The sequence below is a fragment of the Panulirus ornatus genome, chromosome 3 (assembly GCF_036320965.1).
Source record: "Panulirus ornatus isolate Po-2019 chromosome 3, ASM3632096v1, whole genome shotgun sequence".
NCBI lineage: Eukaryota > Metazoa > Arthropoda > Malacostraca > Decapoda > Palinuridae > Panulirus > Panulirus ornatus.
Window position 1 is genome coordinate 66,616,143 of NC_092226.1, and position 17,038 is coordinate 66,633,180.

General features: G+C 39.9%; 1 protein-coding gene across 1 annotated transcript in view; it reads right to left on the minus strand.

Annotated features, from left to right (window-relative positions):
• The window catches only part of tefu (Serine/threonine-protein kinase tefu), a 307,455-nt gene that overhangs the window by 118,911 nt on the left and 171,506 nt on the right, over nt 1–17,038 (minus strand). The window contains exons 35-38 of the mRNA XM_071688722.1: nt 14,362–14,537; nt 8,879–9,039; nt 1,466–1,619; nt 852–948 (exon numbers count right to left, since the gene is read on the minus strand). Of these exons, the coding sequence (XP_071544823.1) occupies nt 852–948; nt 1,466–1,619; nt 8,879–9,039; nt 14,362–14,537 (588 nt within the window). The remainder of the gene's footprint in view (nt 1–851; nt 949–1,465; nt 1,620–8,878; nt 9,040–14,361; nt 14,538–17,038) is intronic.

Sequence of the window (17,038 nt, forward strand, 5' to 3'; positions counted from 1 at the left end):
ACAAAGTAGTAGGTAAGAACATATAGGAAGGAGTATTAGGTAGAAACATTAGGTAGAAGTTGTAGGTAGGAGCATTAGACAGAAGTAGTCATAAAGAACATCAGGTTGGAGTCTCTGCAAAAACTGCACTAGACTTGTCCACTGCCGGTGGCCTGTTAAGAGTGAGGCAATAAAGGCTGGAGTTCCTTAGTTATGCAGACTCTGCTGCTGTGGCCACCCCTGTGAGGGAATTCTATACCAGGGAGGTATATTACCAGTACTACCCATCTGGGTATCAGGAGGGTTAGTTACATCCATTACCAAGCCAGCATTTAAATGGTTGTCAACTTGCACTCATCTGGCCTAGGTAACTGTCTTTTCTTTCTGTCTCACTAACATTTGGACTATGAGCATTCTGTCCACAAACAAACAATCTTTCTTTGTCATATGTAACACTTAACATCACTTAACTCACAGTTCATTCTTCGTAACTCTACATTTTCCTGTGATGAGCACTTATGTGCTAGCCCTGCCTTTTGACAAAGTAGTAGGTAAGAACATATAGGAAGGAGTATTAGGTAGAAACATTAGGTAGAAGTTGTAGGTAGGAGCATTAGACAGAAGTAGTCATAAAGAACATCAGGTTGGAGTCTCTGCAAAAACAGCACTAGACTTGTCCACTGCCGGTGGCCTGTTAAGAGTGAGGCAATAAAGGCTGGAGTTCCTTAGTTATGCAGACTCTGCTGCTGTGGCCACCCCTGTGAGGGAATTCTAGTTGGAACATGCATCAGAAATATACATAGATAGCCAGGAAAAACTGACTCTAGGGAGAAAAATAAAAGAAAAAAACCCACATTAAGTGACAGTTTTACCTGTTAGAAAAAGATCTATTCGGTGTCTGAGCACGAAGGTAATCGATTATATTAAGCAAAACCTGAAGAGCGGCCTTATTGATGCATATATCCATACCTGAAACAAAAAAGATGTACATAATGATATGTAAAAATACAAGACTATGACAAACAAGGATTACATTCTCATGACCAGGTGAATAAGCACCAAAAATCACCCATCTCTCTCCACCCATTTTCAGTTTTACCCAAATCAATCTAGAATTTACTTTCTTACACTCTATCACATATTCCCACAACTCCTACTTCAGAAGTGCTCCTCCTTTCTTAGCTTATAGATCTGGAGAGGGAATATGATGGGGTTGACAGAGATGCTTTGTGGAAGGTTTTAAGAGTATATGGTGTGGGAAGTAAGTTGTTAGAAGCAACGAAAGGTTTTTATAAAGGATGTAAGCATGCGTATGAGTAGAAAGATCTTATGTTTCTTATGTTAGCTGAGACAGCACAGGCAAGTATTAAAAAATCTAAAAGCCTTAGTAAATTTTTTTCACAAAGAATATGAATAGTTTGTTTTGTGCAAGAAATTTTTATGATTAGAAAAGGATTAGAAAAAGGATTAGAAAATATATACTTACTATTTCCACCCATTTCAGAGCCTAGTTTGTTAGCCTTCACATGATGTTGAAAGAACTGTGAAAACTGCCGTGACAGAACATCTCTTCTCTTATCAGTGTCAGTCCTAAGAGCTGAATGTACGATGAACGGTAGCATAAAAGCACTGAACTCAGGCTGCAGGACAGAAATATCATTCCTTGATGCATATGAAATTAAGTGCAAAACTAATGATGGACAACATATCAATTTAATTATCTGTGAAGCACAGAACTAAAAATGATAAAAACACCAAAAAAGACTGCAAACAGCATCAAACCATTCAGTCCTTTTAAGGGTGTTCAAGAAAGGTGAAGGGACAAAAAACAAGAGAAACACTGTTCAACTTTACGTCTGCACTGGAACAAATGCATTAGCAGCAGACTTGGAAACAAACACAGAAGATTCAATGAGAAATATCATTGAATCTTCTATTATTAAATACACAAAGAATTATAATCTTAATATTAGTGATGGTGTCCCCTATCCCTGGGGATAGGGAAGAAAGAATACTTCCCACGCATTCCTCACGTGTCGTAGAAGGCGACTAAAGGGGACGGGAGTGGGGCGCTAGAAACCCTCCCCTCCTTGTATTTTAACTTTCTAAAAGGGAAAACAGAAGAAGGAGTCACGCGGGGAGTGCTCATCCTCCTCGAAGGCTCAGATTGGGGTGTCTAAATGTGTGTGGATGTAACCAAGATGAGAAAAAAGGAGAGATAGGTAGTATGTTTGAGGAAAGGAACCTGGATGTTTTGGCTCTGAGTGAAACAAAGCTCAAGGGTAAAGGGGAAGAGTGGTTTGGGAATGTCTTGGGAGTAAAGTCAGGGGTTAGTGAGAGGACAAGAGCAAAGGAAGGAGAAGCACTACTCCTGAAACAGGAGTGGTGGGAGTATGTGATAGTGTAAGAAAGCAAACTCTAGATTGATATGGGTAAAACTGAAAGTGGATGGAGAGAGATGGGTGATTATTGGTGCATATGCACCTGGGCATGAGAAGAAAGATCATGAGAGGCAAGTGTTTTGGGAGCAGCTGAATGAGTGTGTTAGTGGTTTTGATGCACGAGACCGGGTTATAGTGATGGGCGATTTGAATGCAAAGGTGAGTAATGTGGCAGTTGAGGGAATAACTGGTATACATGGGGTGTTCAGTGTTGTAAATGGAAATGGTGAAGAGCTTGTAGATTTATGTGCTGTAGAAGGACTGGTGATTGGAAATACCTGGTTTAAAAAGCGAGATATACAGAAGTATACGTATGTAAGTAGGAGAGATGGCCAGAGAGCGTTATTGGATTACGTGTTAATTGATAGGCACGCAAAAGAGAGACTTTTGGATGTTAATGTGCTGAGAGGTGCAACTGGAGGGATGTCTGATCATTATCTTGTGGGGGCAAAGGTGAAGATTTGTAGAGGTTTTCAGAAAAGAAGAATGTTGGGGTGAAGAGAATGGTGAGAGTAAGTGAGCTTGGGAAGGAGACTTGTGTGAGGAAGTACCAGGAGAGACTGAGTACAGAATGGAAAAAGGTGAGAACAAAGGAGGTAAGGGGAGTGGGGGAGGAATGGGATGCATTTAGGGAAGCAGTGATGGCTTGTGCAAAAGATGCTTGTGGCATGAAGAGTGGGAGGTGGGCAGATTAGAAAGGGTAGTGAGTGGTGGGATGAAGAAGTAAGATTATTAGTGAAAGAGAAGAGAGAGGCATTTGGACGATTTTTGCAGGGAAATAATGCAAATGAGTGGGAGATGTATAAAAGAAAGAGGCAGGAGGTCAAGAGAAAGGTGCAAGAGGTGAAAAAGATGAGAGTTGGGGTGAGAGAGTATCATTAAATTTTAGGGAGAATAAAAAGATGTTTTGGAAGGAGGTAAATAAAGTGCATAAGACAAGGGAACAAATGGGAACATTAGTGAAGGGGGCTAATGGGGGGTGATAACAAGTAGTGGTGATGTGAAAAGTGAGTATTTTGGAGGTTTGTTGAATGTGTTAGATGATAGAGTAGCAGATATAGAGTGTTATGGTCGAGGTGGTGTGCAAAGTGAGAGGGTTAGGGAAAATGATTTGGGAAACAGAGAAGAGGTAGTAAAAGCTTTGAAGAAGATGAAAGCCGGCAAGGCAGCGGGTTTGGATGGTATTGCAGTGGAATTTATAAAAAAAAGGGGGTGACTGTGTTGTTGACTGGTTGGTAAGGTTATCTAATGTATGTATGATTCATGGTGAGGGGCCTGAGGATTGGCGGAATGCTTGCATAGTGCCATTGTACAAAGGCAAAGGGGACAAAGGTGAATGCTCAAATTACAGAGGTATAAGTTTGTTGAGTATTCCTGGTAAATTATATGGGAGGGTATTGACTGAGAGGGTGAAGGCATGTACAGAGCATAAGATTGGGGAAGAGCAGTGTGGTTTCAGAAGTGGTAGAGGATGTGTGGATCAGGTGTTTGCTTTGAGGAATGTATGTGAGAAATACTTAGAAAAGCAAATGGATTTGTGTGTAGCATTTATGGATCTGGAGAAGGCATATGATAGAGTTGATAGAGATGCTCTGTGGAAGGTATTAAGAATATATGGTGTGGGTGGCAAGTTGTTAGAAGCAGTGAAAAGTTTTTATTGAGGATGTAAGGCATGTGTACGTGTATGAAGAGAGGAAAGTGATTGGTTCTCAGTGAATGTAGGTTTGCGGCAGGGGTGTGCGATGTCTCCATGGTTGTTTAATTTGTTAATGGATGGGGTTGTTAGGGAGGTGAATGCAAGAGTTTTCAAAAGAGGGGCAAGTATGGAGTCTGTTGTGGATGAGAGAGCTTGGGAAGTGGGTCAGTTGTTGTTCACTGATGATACAGCGCTGGTGGCTGATTTATGTGAGAAACTGCAGAAACTGGTGACTGAGTTTGGTAAAGTGTGTGAAAGAAGAAAGTTGAGAGTAAATGTGAATAAGAGTAAGGTTATTAGGTACAGTAGGGTTGAGGGTCAAGTCAATTGGGAGGTAAGTTTGAATGGAGAAAAACTGGAGGAAGTGAAGTGTTTTAGATATCTAGGAGTGGATTTGGCAGCGGATGGAACCATGGAAGTGGAAGTGAATCATAGGGTGGGGGAGGGGGTGAAAATCCTGGGAGCCTTGAAGAATGTGTGGAAGTCGAGAACATTATTTTGGAAAGCAAAAATGGCTATGTTTGAAGGAATAGTGGTTCCAACAATGTTGTATGGTTGCGAGGTGTGGGCTATGGATAGAGGTGTGCGCAGGAGGGTGGATGTGCTGGAAATGAGATGTTTGAGGACACTATGTGGTGTGAGGTGGTTTGATCAAGTAAGTAATGTAAGGGCAAGAGAGATGTGTGGTAATAAAAAGAGTGTGGTTGAGAGGGCAGAAGAGGGTGTTTTGAAATGGTTTGGTCACATGGAGAGAATGAGTGAGGAAAGATTGACCAAGAGGATATATGTGTCAGAGGTGGAGGGAACGAGGAGTAGTGGGAGACCAAATTGGAGGTGGAAAGATGGAGTGAAAAAGATTTTGAGTGGTTGGGGCCTGAACATGCAGGAGGGTGAAAGGCGTGCAAGGAATAGACTGAATTGGAACGATGTGGTATACCAGGGTCGATGTGCTGTCAATGGATTGAACCAGGGCATGTGTAGCGTCAGGGGTAAACCATGGAAAGTTCTGTGGGGCCTGGATGTGGAAAGGGAGCTGTGGTTTCGGTGCATTATTACATGACAGCTAGAGACAGTGTGAACGCATGGGGCCTTTGTTGTCTTTTCCTAGCGCTACCTTGCACACATGAGGGGGGAGGGGGTTGTTATTTCATGTGTGGCGAGGTGGCGATGGGAATGAATAAAGGAAGACAGTATGAATTATGTACATGTGTATATATGTATATGTCTGTGTGTGTATGTATATATGTATACGTTGAGATGTATAGGTATGTATATTTGCATGTGTGGATGTGTATGTATATACATGTGTATGTGGGTGGGTTGGGCCATTCTTTCGTCTGTTTCCTTGCGCTACCTCACTAACCCGGGAGACAGCAACAAAGCAAAATACTATACAAATTGGATAACTTTATTGTTGATAAAATTTGTAAACAATTCACCTTCTCGTCCACATAAGTCTATGATACGCTCGTTATCTGTCTTGGATAATCGCATGTTTACCAAATGGCATCCTAGCTATGTCTTCGTTGCATATCAAATGACTGTTATATTTCTCTCTTGTGTCTCCCCTGATGATGTGATTATTACACGAAAGTGCACTTGAGAACTTATTGTGTTTCATTTTCCCCGTGGACTCATAGGAATATACTTGATCATGCGCAAAATTGTGATCCTTTCCAACATGTATGTGTATGTATATGTGTATATGTTATGTATATGCATATGTATGGATATATTTATGGATCTGGAGAAGGCATATGATAGAGTTGATAGAGATGCTCTGTGGAAGGTATTAAGAATATATGGTGTGGGAGGCAAGTTGTTAGAAGCAGTGACAAGTTTTTATCGAGGATGTAAGGCATGTGTACGTGTAGGAAGAGAGGAAAGTGATTGGTTCTCAGTGAATGTAGGTTTGTGGCAGGGGTGTGTGATGTCTCCATGGTTGTTTAATTTGTTTATGGATGGGGTTGTTAGGGAGGTGAATGCAAGAGTTTTGGAAAGAGGGGCAAGTATGAAGTCTGTTGGGGATGAGAGAGCTTGGGAAGTGAGTCAGTTGTTGTTCGCTGATGATACAGCGCTGGTGGCTGATTCATGTGAGAAACTGCAGAAGCTGGTGACTGAGTTTGGTAAAGTGTGTGAAAGAAGAAAGTTAAGAGTAAATGTGAATAAGAGCAAGGTTATTAGGTACAGTAGGGTTGAGGGTCAAGTCAATTGGGAGGTGAGTTTGAATGGAGAAAAACTGGAGGAAGTGAGGTGTTTTAGATATCTGGGAGTGGATCTGGCAGCGGATGGAACCATGGAAGCGGAAGTGGATCATAGGGTGGGGGAGGGGGCGAAAATTCTGGGAGCCTTGAAGAATGTGTGGAAGTCGAGAACATTATCTCGGAAAGCAAAAATGGGTATGTTTGAAGGAATAGTGGTTCCAACAATGTTGTATGGTTGCGAGGCGTGGACTATGGATAGAGTTGTGCGCAGGAGGATGGATATGCTGGAAATGAGATGTTTGAGGACAATGTGTGGTGTGAGGTGGTTTGATCGAGTAAGTAACGTAAGGGTAAGAGAGATGTGTGGAAATAAAAAGAGCGTGGTTGAGAGAGCAGAAGAGGGTGTTTTGAAATGGTTTGGTCACATGGAGAGAATGAGTGAGGAAAGATTGACCAAGAGGATATATGTGTCGGAGGTGGAGGGAACGAGGAGAAGAGGGAGACCAAATTGGAGGTGGAAAGATGGAGTGAAAAAGATTTTGTGTGATCGGGGCCTGAACACGCAGGAGGGTGAAAGGAGGGCAAAGAATAGAGTGAATTGGAGCGATGTGGTATACCGGGGTTGACGTGCTGTCAGTGGATTGAATCAAGGCATGTGTATGGGGGTGGGTTGGGCCATTTCTTTCGTCTGTTTCCTTGCGCTACCTCGCAAACGCGGGAGACAGCGACAAAGCAAAAAAAAAAAAAAAAAAAAAAAAGTATATGTACATGTATCGGCATTTATGCATTTATATGTGTATAGGAGTAGATGGGCCATTCTCTTCTCTTTCCAGGTGCTGCCTCACTGACATGGGAAACAGCGATTAAACATTATACTTAGTCATCATACTTAATTGCCATTTCCCAGGTCAGCAAGGTAGCACCAGAAAACAGGCGAAGAATGGCCCATCCACTTATATACATAAACGCCCATACACACATATACATACACATGCATATGAATGTACATATACGTACATATACATACACATACAAACATATACGTACATGTTGGAAAGGATCACAATTTTGTGCGTAATCAAGTATATTCCTACGAGTTCACGGGGAAAATGAAACACGATAAGTTCCCAAGTGCACTTTCGTGTAATAATTATATCATCAGGGGAGACACAAGAGAGAAATATAACAGTCTGTTGATATACAACAAAGAGACATAGCTAGGACGCCATTTGGTAAACATGTGATTGTCCAAGACAGACAACAAGCGTATCATAAACTTATTATGTGGACAAGAAGGTGAATTGTTTACAAATTTTATCACCAATAAAGTTATCTAATTTGTATAGACCTTCAATAATATTAAGATGATAATTCTTTGTGTATCTAATAATAGAAGATTCAATGATATTTCTCGTGGTACTGGAGTTAGAGTTAATAATTGAGATGGCATTACTCCAGTCAATACTAACATCATAGTTTTTAACATGGTAAAACAAGGCATTTGATTCTTGTCCTGTTCTTCTACTATATCTATGTTGCTTAAGTCTAACAGAAAGATCCTTACCAGTCTGCACAACATAAAACTTATCACAAAAAACTTATCACAATTTCTACATGGCACTTTATAAATGCACCCAGGAGAATTTTCTGGTGAATTCCTGATTAAGATATTCTTTACTGGGTTATTGTTGCTGAAGGCAACATTTACATGAAAGGATTTAAGCAACATGGGAAGTAAAGTAAAATCATATCAACAGGGAGAACTAAAAGATTCTTGGTGTCAATGGGAGGTTTGGGCTTAACTCTATAAAATGATTTCTTTGCTAACTTAAGGAATTTATCAATGAAAGATCAAGGGCACTTTAGCTTAGTTCCAATAGAATATATCTTCTCAAACTCATCATCAATATACTCTGGACTGCAAACACGTAATGCCCTAAGGAACATAAGATTGAAATGATGATAATCTAACTCTGTCATGTTGAGATGAGTAATTATGGATACATGAGCATACATTGGTAGGTTTTCTGTATATGCTAAATCTAAACTTGTTTTAGATTGCGTGATCCATAGGCAAGGAAGATAGCGATTAGCATAATAGGTATCAAAAATATCTTTTATCATATCTCCCATTACTGGGCGACCATCACTGTAGCTATTTTCATTTGTTGTGGGCCCTCTATAATCAATCAGAGGCACATATTTCAGTACAAGCTACACATGTTCAATAGATAAGTATGACAATGGTTAAAAATTTCAAGGAAATGCAAATCACATTATAAAAACAAATTTGACCTCTAAACCAGAAATAAACAATATACATTATGGGCAAAACAAGACATTCACTATATGCATGCCCAATGATAAGGTGACATAAAATTTACAGAAATTATGATAAAGATGGAATGAGAGAACAATGTGAGACAAACCTTTGTTTAGGATAGTATTGGAAAAGCACAGAAAAGAGAATCAACAAATTTTGCTTCAGCAAGTCTGCATTTGGTAACAGAAAGCACATATAATATGAAGGCAAAATATAAGTCTTAGCAAAGCATTACCTTCACTTTACAAACAGGTAAAACCTGTGAGATGACTTCATTTCCACAGTCAGCCTCAATAAGTATGCATGCCAGATGTTTTACCCACACTTCATAGCGGTTCTCACTAAACCATATGTCAGGTTCCCCAACTAGTTGTTCATAATCAATGGCATCTACTCCTGGAAAAGAATAGCATCATTTCTACATGTTAAGTGTCATGGTTTCTTCAATGTATTCAACCACATATATCATAACTGGGCATTCTCAAGTACATATATTTTCTGTATCCTAGTTGCTAATACAAGCTTTTAATTACCCATGTTTTAATCTGAAGCCTAATCATAAACACAATTACTTCTCCTGCCTTAGCTAGGTAGCAACAGTTCAAATGAAAACTACTTCCTTACTAGCACACTCCACTCCAACCCTTTCTGTTAATACATATCTCTCCTTCCTTAATGTCCAGGACTCGATAATCCAGATCTTCTTTCACTCTAGCTTTCGAATATCAGAAATCAAATATCAAGTAATTATCATGAGCTATAATCTTCCATGATGTGAGAGCACTTATCCATACAAGTACAAAACATGCTGACACAACTACTAATTCACTATAATGACATATGTAAAACACTAATGAGAAGGAAAAAAAAGGGACACTTTTTCTTGATTTTATGATCATTAAAGAAAATACAGGAAAATGAATCAAAGAATTTTTTCAAAACAAAACATTCAAAATACCTAACAAAGAAGAAAAACTTTTGGGTGACCTGCAAGAAACTGTACTGGCCTCAATACTCTTTGTAATCATATCTGATGTCAATAAGAACATAAAAGACAGTACAGTCAGGCTTTGCATGCAAGAGTGTAAGTAAATAGTTGAAAATGAAAAGGATAATGAAAAAAATTGCAAAGGTATTTGGATACAACATACAACTGGCCAGAGGAGAACTTAGGGGAATCTATCAAAAAGAAATTAGAACAAATAAGTCAAAGGACAAGTAACACTATTTTAGTGTGCACAAAAAAAGACCCTAAAGGGAAAAATGGGAGAGAGTGAAGTTGATGTTCAGGACCCAATAACACTATCAACAAGGATTTTTACCATGGAAAAAAAATGTTTCTTATGTATTTTTGCAGACTGAATTCAAATGTTTCATGAATTTCTCTATCACCCATAGCTTTTTGCTTTAGTATACTGGCATATCATTATGTACAGTATACATGAGCCAGTGCTCTATGGAGCATTTGAAACAAAAGGTTTAACAGAAACAGCTATTTTCATTGTTTGTCAAGTGCAACAGCTACTTTTTGAAAGCATAAGCTTAGATAAATGAGTTTCCAGGGGCCTACAGAAACACAACTGGAAATGTTGGGACATTCAAACAGTGACCACTCCTAAGTAACAGTTCTCTGTCAGTTGCTGGCTAGACCTCAATGTTTAAGTGTCTTTTCCACTCTGTTGACAGACTGTGCTTTTGTGTATTCAAATGTTGTGTCAATACCCTATCCACCACTATAATGCTGAGAAGCTGTGTAAATACACAGAATTGACATTCATATTGCAAAAAGACTTTCACACCTCTCATTAAAAAATGCTATTCGCATTACTTTAGTTGTACAGTGGGTGACCAGGATAAAAGTTGGTCCCCCCTATTTGTTGTGTCACATGTGTCAGGCTTATCACAGAAAGGGTAAAAAGTTCACATCATATGCCTTTTGCCATTCCTGTGGTTTGGAGGGAAACCAAAGATCACGCTTCAGATTGCTACTTCTGCCAGACAAACATAAATGATTTTTTTTTGTTCATAAATATTCGCCATTTCCCGTGCTAGTGAGGTAGCATCAAGAAGAGAGGACTGAGCCTTTGAGGGAACATCCTCACTTGGCCCCCTTCTCTGTTCCTTCTTTTGAAAAATTAAAAATGAGAGGAGAGGTAGTAAAAGCTTTGCGGAAGATGAAAGTCGGCAAGGCAGCGGGTTTGGATGGTATTGCAGTGGAATTTATCAAAAAAGGTGACTGTATTGTTGACTGGTTGGTAAGGTTATTTAACGTATGTATGATTCATGGTGAGGTGCCTGAGGAGTGGCGGAATGCTTGCATAGTGCCATTGTACAAAGGCAAAGGGGACAAAGGTGAGTGCTCAAATTACAGAGGTATAAGTTTGTTGAGTATTCCTGGGAAATTACATGGGAGGGTATTGATTGAGAGGGTGAAGGCATATCTTTCTTTTCTTTTCTTTCAAACTATTCGCCATTTCCCACGTTAGCGAGGTAGCGCTAAGAACAGAGGACTGGGCCTTTGAGGGAATATCCTCACCTGGCCCCCTTCTCTGTTCCTTCTTTTGGAAAATTAAAAAAAAAAATGATGAGAGGGGAGGATTTCCAGCCCCCCGCTCCCTCCCCTTTTAGTCGCCTTCTACGACATGCAGGGAACACGAGAGAAGTATTCTTTCTCCCCTATCCCCAGGGATACATCTCAACGTATACATATATATACACACACAGACAGTACATATATACACATGTACATAATTCATACTGTCTGCCTTTATTCATATATATAAGTATGTGTATGTATATGTATGTATACACTGAAATGTATATATTTGAAATGGTTTCAGTGCATTACACATGACAGCTAGAGACTGAGCATGAACGAATGTGGCCTTTGTTGTCTTTTCCTAGCGCCACCTCGCACGCGTGCAGGGAGAGGGGTGTGCCATTTCATGTGTGGCAGGGTGGTGACAGGAATGGCTTAGGGCAGCAAGTATGAATATGTACATGTGTATATATGTATGTCTGTGTATACGTATGTATAAGTTGAAATGTAAAGGTATGTATATGTGCATGTGTGGGCGTGTATGTACATACATGTATATGTGAGTGGGTTGGGCCATTCTTTCGTGTTTCCTTGCGCTACCTTGCTAACGCAGGAAACAGTGACAAAGTATAATAAATAAAAAAAAAATAATGCTGAAATGTATAGGTATATATATGTGCATGTGTGGGCATTTATGTATATACATGTGTATGTGGGTGGGTTGGGCCAATCTTTCATCTGTTTCCTTGCACTACCTCTGTTGCTGACCGGTTAGTTAGGATTTTCAACATTTGTATGGATCAAGTGAGGTATATGCCATTGTATAATTGCCAATGTATAAAGGAATGGGGGATTATGTTGTCTTCAAATAACAGAGGCATAAGTCCGTAAAGTATATCTGGAAAGTTATTTTTTTTTTTTATACTTTGTCGCTGTCTCCCGCGTTTGCGAGGTAGCGCAAGGAAACAGACGAAAGAAATGGCCCAACCCCCCCCCACACACATGTATATACATACGTCCACACACGCAAATATACATACCTACACAGCTTTCTGTGGCTTACCCCAGACGCTTCACATGTCTTGATTCAATCCACTGACAGCACGTCAACCCCGGTATACCACATCGCTCCAATTCACTCTATTCCTTGCCCTCCTTTCACCCTCCTGCATGTTCAGGCCCCGATCACACAAAATCTTTTTCACTCCATCTTTCCACCTCCAATTTGGTCTCCCTCTTCTCCTTGTTCCCTCCACCTCCGACACATATATCCTCTTGGTCAATCTTTCCTCACTCATCCTCTCCATGTGCCCAAACCACTTCAAAACACCCTCTTCTGCTCTCTCAACCACGCTCTTTTTATTTCCACACATCTCTCTTACCCTTACGTTACTCACTCGATCAAACCACCTCACACCACACATTGTCCTCAAACATCTCATTTCCAGCACATCCATCCTCCTGCGCACAACTCTATCCATAGCCCACGCCTCGCAACCATATAACATTGTTGGAACCACTATTCCTTCAAACATACCCATTTTTGCTTTCCGAGATAATGTTCTCGACTTCCACACATTCTTCAAGGCCCCCAGAATTTTCGCCCCCTCCCCCACCCTATGATCCACTTCCGCTTCCATGGTTCCATCCGCTGCCAGATCCACTCCCAGATATCTAAAACACTTCACTTCCTCCAGTTTTTCTCCATTCAAACTCACCTCCCAATTGACTTGACCCTCAACCCTACTGTACCTAATAACCTTGCTCTTATTCACATTTACTCTTAACTTTCTTCTTCCACACACTTTACCAAACTCAGTCACCAGCTTCTGCAGTTTCTCACATGAATCAGCCACCAGCGCTGTATCATCAGCGAACAACAACTGACTCACTTCCCAAGCTCTCTCATCCCCAACAGACTTCATTCTTGCCGCTCTTTCCAAAACTCTTGCATTTACCTCCCTAACAACCCCATCCATAAACAAATTAAACAACCATGGAGACATCACACACCCCTGCCGCAAACCTACATTCACTGAGAACCAATCACTTTCCCCTCTTCCTACACGTACACATGCCTTACATCCTCGATAAAAACTTTTCACTGCTTCTAACAACTTTCCTGGAAAGTTATAGTAAAGGTTAATGACTGACAGTGAGAAGGCATGTACACAGAATCAAATTGGGGAGGAGCAGTGTGCTTTCAGATGTGGTAGAGGATGTGGGGATCAGGTGTCTTCTTTAAAGATTCTGTGAGAAATACTTACAGAATCAGATGCATTTGTATGTGGCATTTATGATTTTGGAGAAAGAATATGATTGGGTTAACAGAGATGCCTTGTGGAAGGTCTTTACATCTCTATGGTGCAGGAGCTGAGCTGCTAGAAGCAGAAAGCAGTTTTTATCTAAACTACACGAAAAAGGGGGTTTTACTTTTGGTGAGCTGTTTTAGGTAGAGTCCATAATTGAGAATTATAAGATTAAGGAAAGTTATGGTTTGGAATGTAACCCCCTTACAAAATGGTTTCAATCACTTTTTAAGGGACATTTTGTTATAATGACAGATTAACGGGAACATTACTCAGTCATTCTGCAAGAACCATCCCTGTATACACAAACTACACCACATCAAATGAACCAATGAATACCCGACATCTTGGCAAACAGCTGGAGTTCCTTGCTAACTTGACAAGGATCAACCAAAGATTTTAAACAACTTAGAAACTTATTAACATTTTGTGGAATGATGATGTCATCGCACAGTGATGGCTGCAGACTGAAGGAGAGTTCCGAGTCAAGCTACTGCTGCAACAATTGTTTGGGTGGTTTACAAATGGGCATGAGGCGAACACTTCACCAGAATGAAGGAGAGCTGGAACATTCTAATCCCACAGATCCATGAATGAAACACAAAGCTCTAAGGACAGATCAACTCTGAAGAAAAATAATGAGAAGCCAATGGAAAATTCAAAGAACAAAAACAAGGCATTACGAAGGAAACTCTACAGGTGAAGGAGAAATTGATAGAGACACTGAAGAATATGGGAAAGATTAAGAAGTACGAAAAAAAACACTTCATGATTATTTCATAAGCTTAATCATTAGCTCAAGTCTCACATTAACTTAAGCTTATTGTAAGATGGGTATATGCTGCAAATTTGTTACAAAGGAACACTTACCTGAATAACTAGAGGATTTTGCTTTGGGTTTGGTTTTTGGCAAGAGAAGAATCAACTCCTGTTGAGCTATATGTCCAAGTTCATTAAAAGCATTATAGCCATCTCTCATTGATAAGACTTTCTGTAGGGCAGAACTTGCTGCTTGGACAACATGAAAATCTTCACACGTTAAGTATCTGAAATAACAATAATAAGAGATCTTGTGTAATATACATCTGGAGTAAAACTTGAGTACTTTTGCAATAAAAGCCCCTTTCAACACCTCCAGCAATGAAAAACAACCACCACATATGGTCAAAGAACATGAAAGTAAATATAGCTGGTAATTAATATCAAAAGAGAAATAGGAAATAGTGATATTTCTTTTACTGTGTTGATGTATATGTTCAAACATTACACAATAGTATACAATTCCATACAGCACAAAAAGCTGTTGGTATGTATTGTCATTGTAACTCATTAACAATTAAGAAGTTATCATTTTCTAAAGTTTACCATTTCCTGCAAAAGCAAACTAGCAACAGGGACAGACAAAGAAATGGCCTCACTTGCTCACACCTGTTCTCTAGCTGTCATGTGTAGTGCACCTTATCCAAAAAATTTCATCACCCATATTCATCTTATCACCTCACACTGATTTTTGACATGTCTACTTCTAAGGCCAACCTGTTGTCCTGCTCCTCTGCTCAGTTGGGCTATTCAAAGATACACCCTAAAAACCTATGTAATCATCAACCTGTATCTCCAAATTTCTCTAATGTACACTGTAGTCTACGGTGTTCCTAAAGGCCGCAGGAAATGTAATGAAAATTTTTGTATCTGGATGTTCTTGCTAAGTTTACTGCACTTTTAACTTCAGCCTCTGCAAACACTGCACTTAAGTTGCCCTCTGTCAGTGGTCTGTTAAGGGTGAAGCACTAAAGTCTAAGAAGCAGCACTGGAGTTCTCTAGTTTTGGAGACTATTGCCATGGCCAACCCCTTAAGGGAGCTCCATTTGGAAAAGGCATCAGACACACAGATAAATTGATAGGCAACTTCAATGAGAATATTCTACCGAGTCTCCCATACCTGTCATGCAAATAGAGAAATATTTTTGAGCATCAGTTTGACACCATACCTACCAAGATTTTCTATGTGTATATCACAATATACTCTCCTGCCTGTATTCACTGTCATCCCCAATAGTTTAGATCTTTAACAGTGGAATCAAGGCTGTAAAAGTTCTTTGTATGCTTTCTAATTGCAATTTTCCTCCCCTAAAAGATGTTTTAAGCACAAAACAGAATTCTCTCATGACAGTGTCAATGCCTTGAAGAGCATCATCACTTTTTTTTAATGGAGGCAACCAACATATGCTCTACTGTGTTTACTTATAGTAAGGTTATCAAACATTAATACTTAAAGGTCTTTCACCCTGTCCTCTGGATATGTGATGATGTTTGTCTGGTATTATATACTACTTTTTATTTCATCATTTCCCCTTAATGGAATATAGTAGCTGGATCATTTCACCATCAAATGGAAGATATTTCCCTCTCGGTATATCTACATCCAAAAGCATCTCTTTTACACACCTATTTATCAATAAGTAATCTAATAATGCCCACTGCCCATCTTTCCTACTCATATATGTAAACTTATGTATGTCCTTTTTAAAACAGGTATTCCCAATCCCTAGTCCTTCTTTCAGGACAACTCCACAAGCTCTTCACCATTTCGATTCATTATACTGAATACCCTATGCCCACCAGTTATACCCTCAACTGCCACATCACTTAACTTTGCATTCAAATAATCTAATGCTAATTCTTGGTCTCTTACATCAAAACTGCTGACACACTCACTCAGCTGTTCCCAAAACGCTTTCCTCTCAAGATCTTTTATCTCATGGCCATGTGCATAAGCACTTACAATCACCCATCTTTTGCCAACCACTTTCATGTTTATGCACATCCTTACCTTTCAAAAACTTCTACAACTCCTACTTCAGGGTTAGGACTACTCCTTGCTTAGCTCTTGTCCTCTCCCTAACCCCTGACTTTACTCTTAAGATGTTTCCAAACCATTCCTCCCCTTTAACTTAGAGCTTTGTTTCACTCAGAGTCAGAACATCCAGGCTTCTTTCCTGAACATACTACTTAACTCTCCTCTCTTCTCATCTTAGTTACATCCAAATACATTTAGACACCCTAGCCAGAGCCTTCAAGGAGAATAAATAATCCATGTTTGATTCGTTCTTCTGACTTGTCTTTTAGAATCTGAAGTACAAGATGTGGAGGGTATCCAGTCAAGTGCTCCCTTCTCCTTTAGTTACCTTCTATGATACACAGGAATTACAGAGGTAGAATTCTTTCTCCCTTTTCTTTCGCGCTTATTCTCTTTTCCAGCACGAACGAGGTGCTACACAGAACAAACGACTGAGCCTTTTTCCTAATTCTAACTATCAGAAGTAGTACAAGATGGGAGGATTTACTCCTGCCCTTCCTTTGACAGGCAGGAAATACAGAGGTAAAATTCTTTCTCCCTCTGCATCAGTGAGGTAGCACCAGGAAAAAGACGAAGAAAGGCTACATCTGCTCAAATCCATACATGAGCCATCAAGTGCAATGCACCAAAACCACAGCTCCCTATCCACAACCAGGCCCAACAGACAATTCCATGGTTTACCCCGTATGT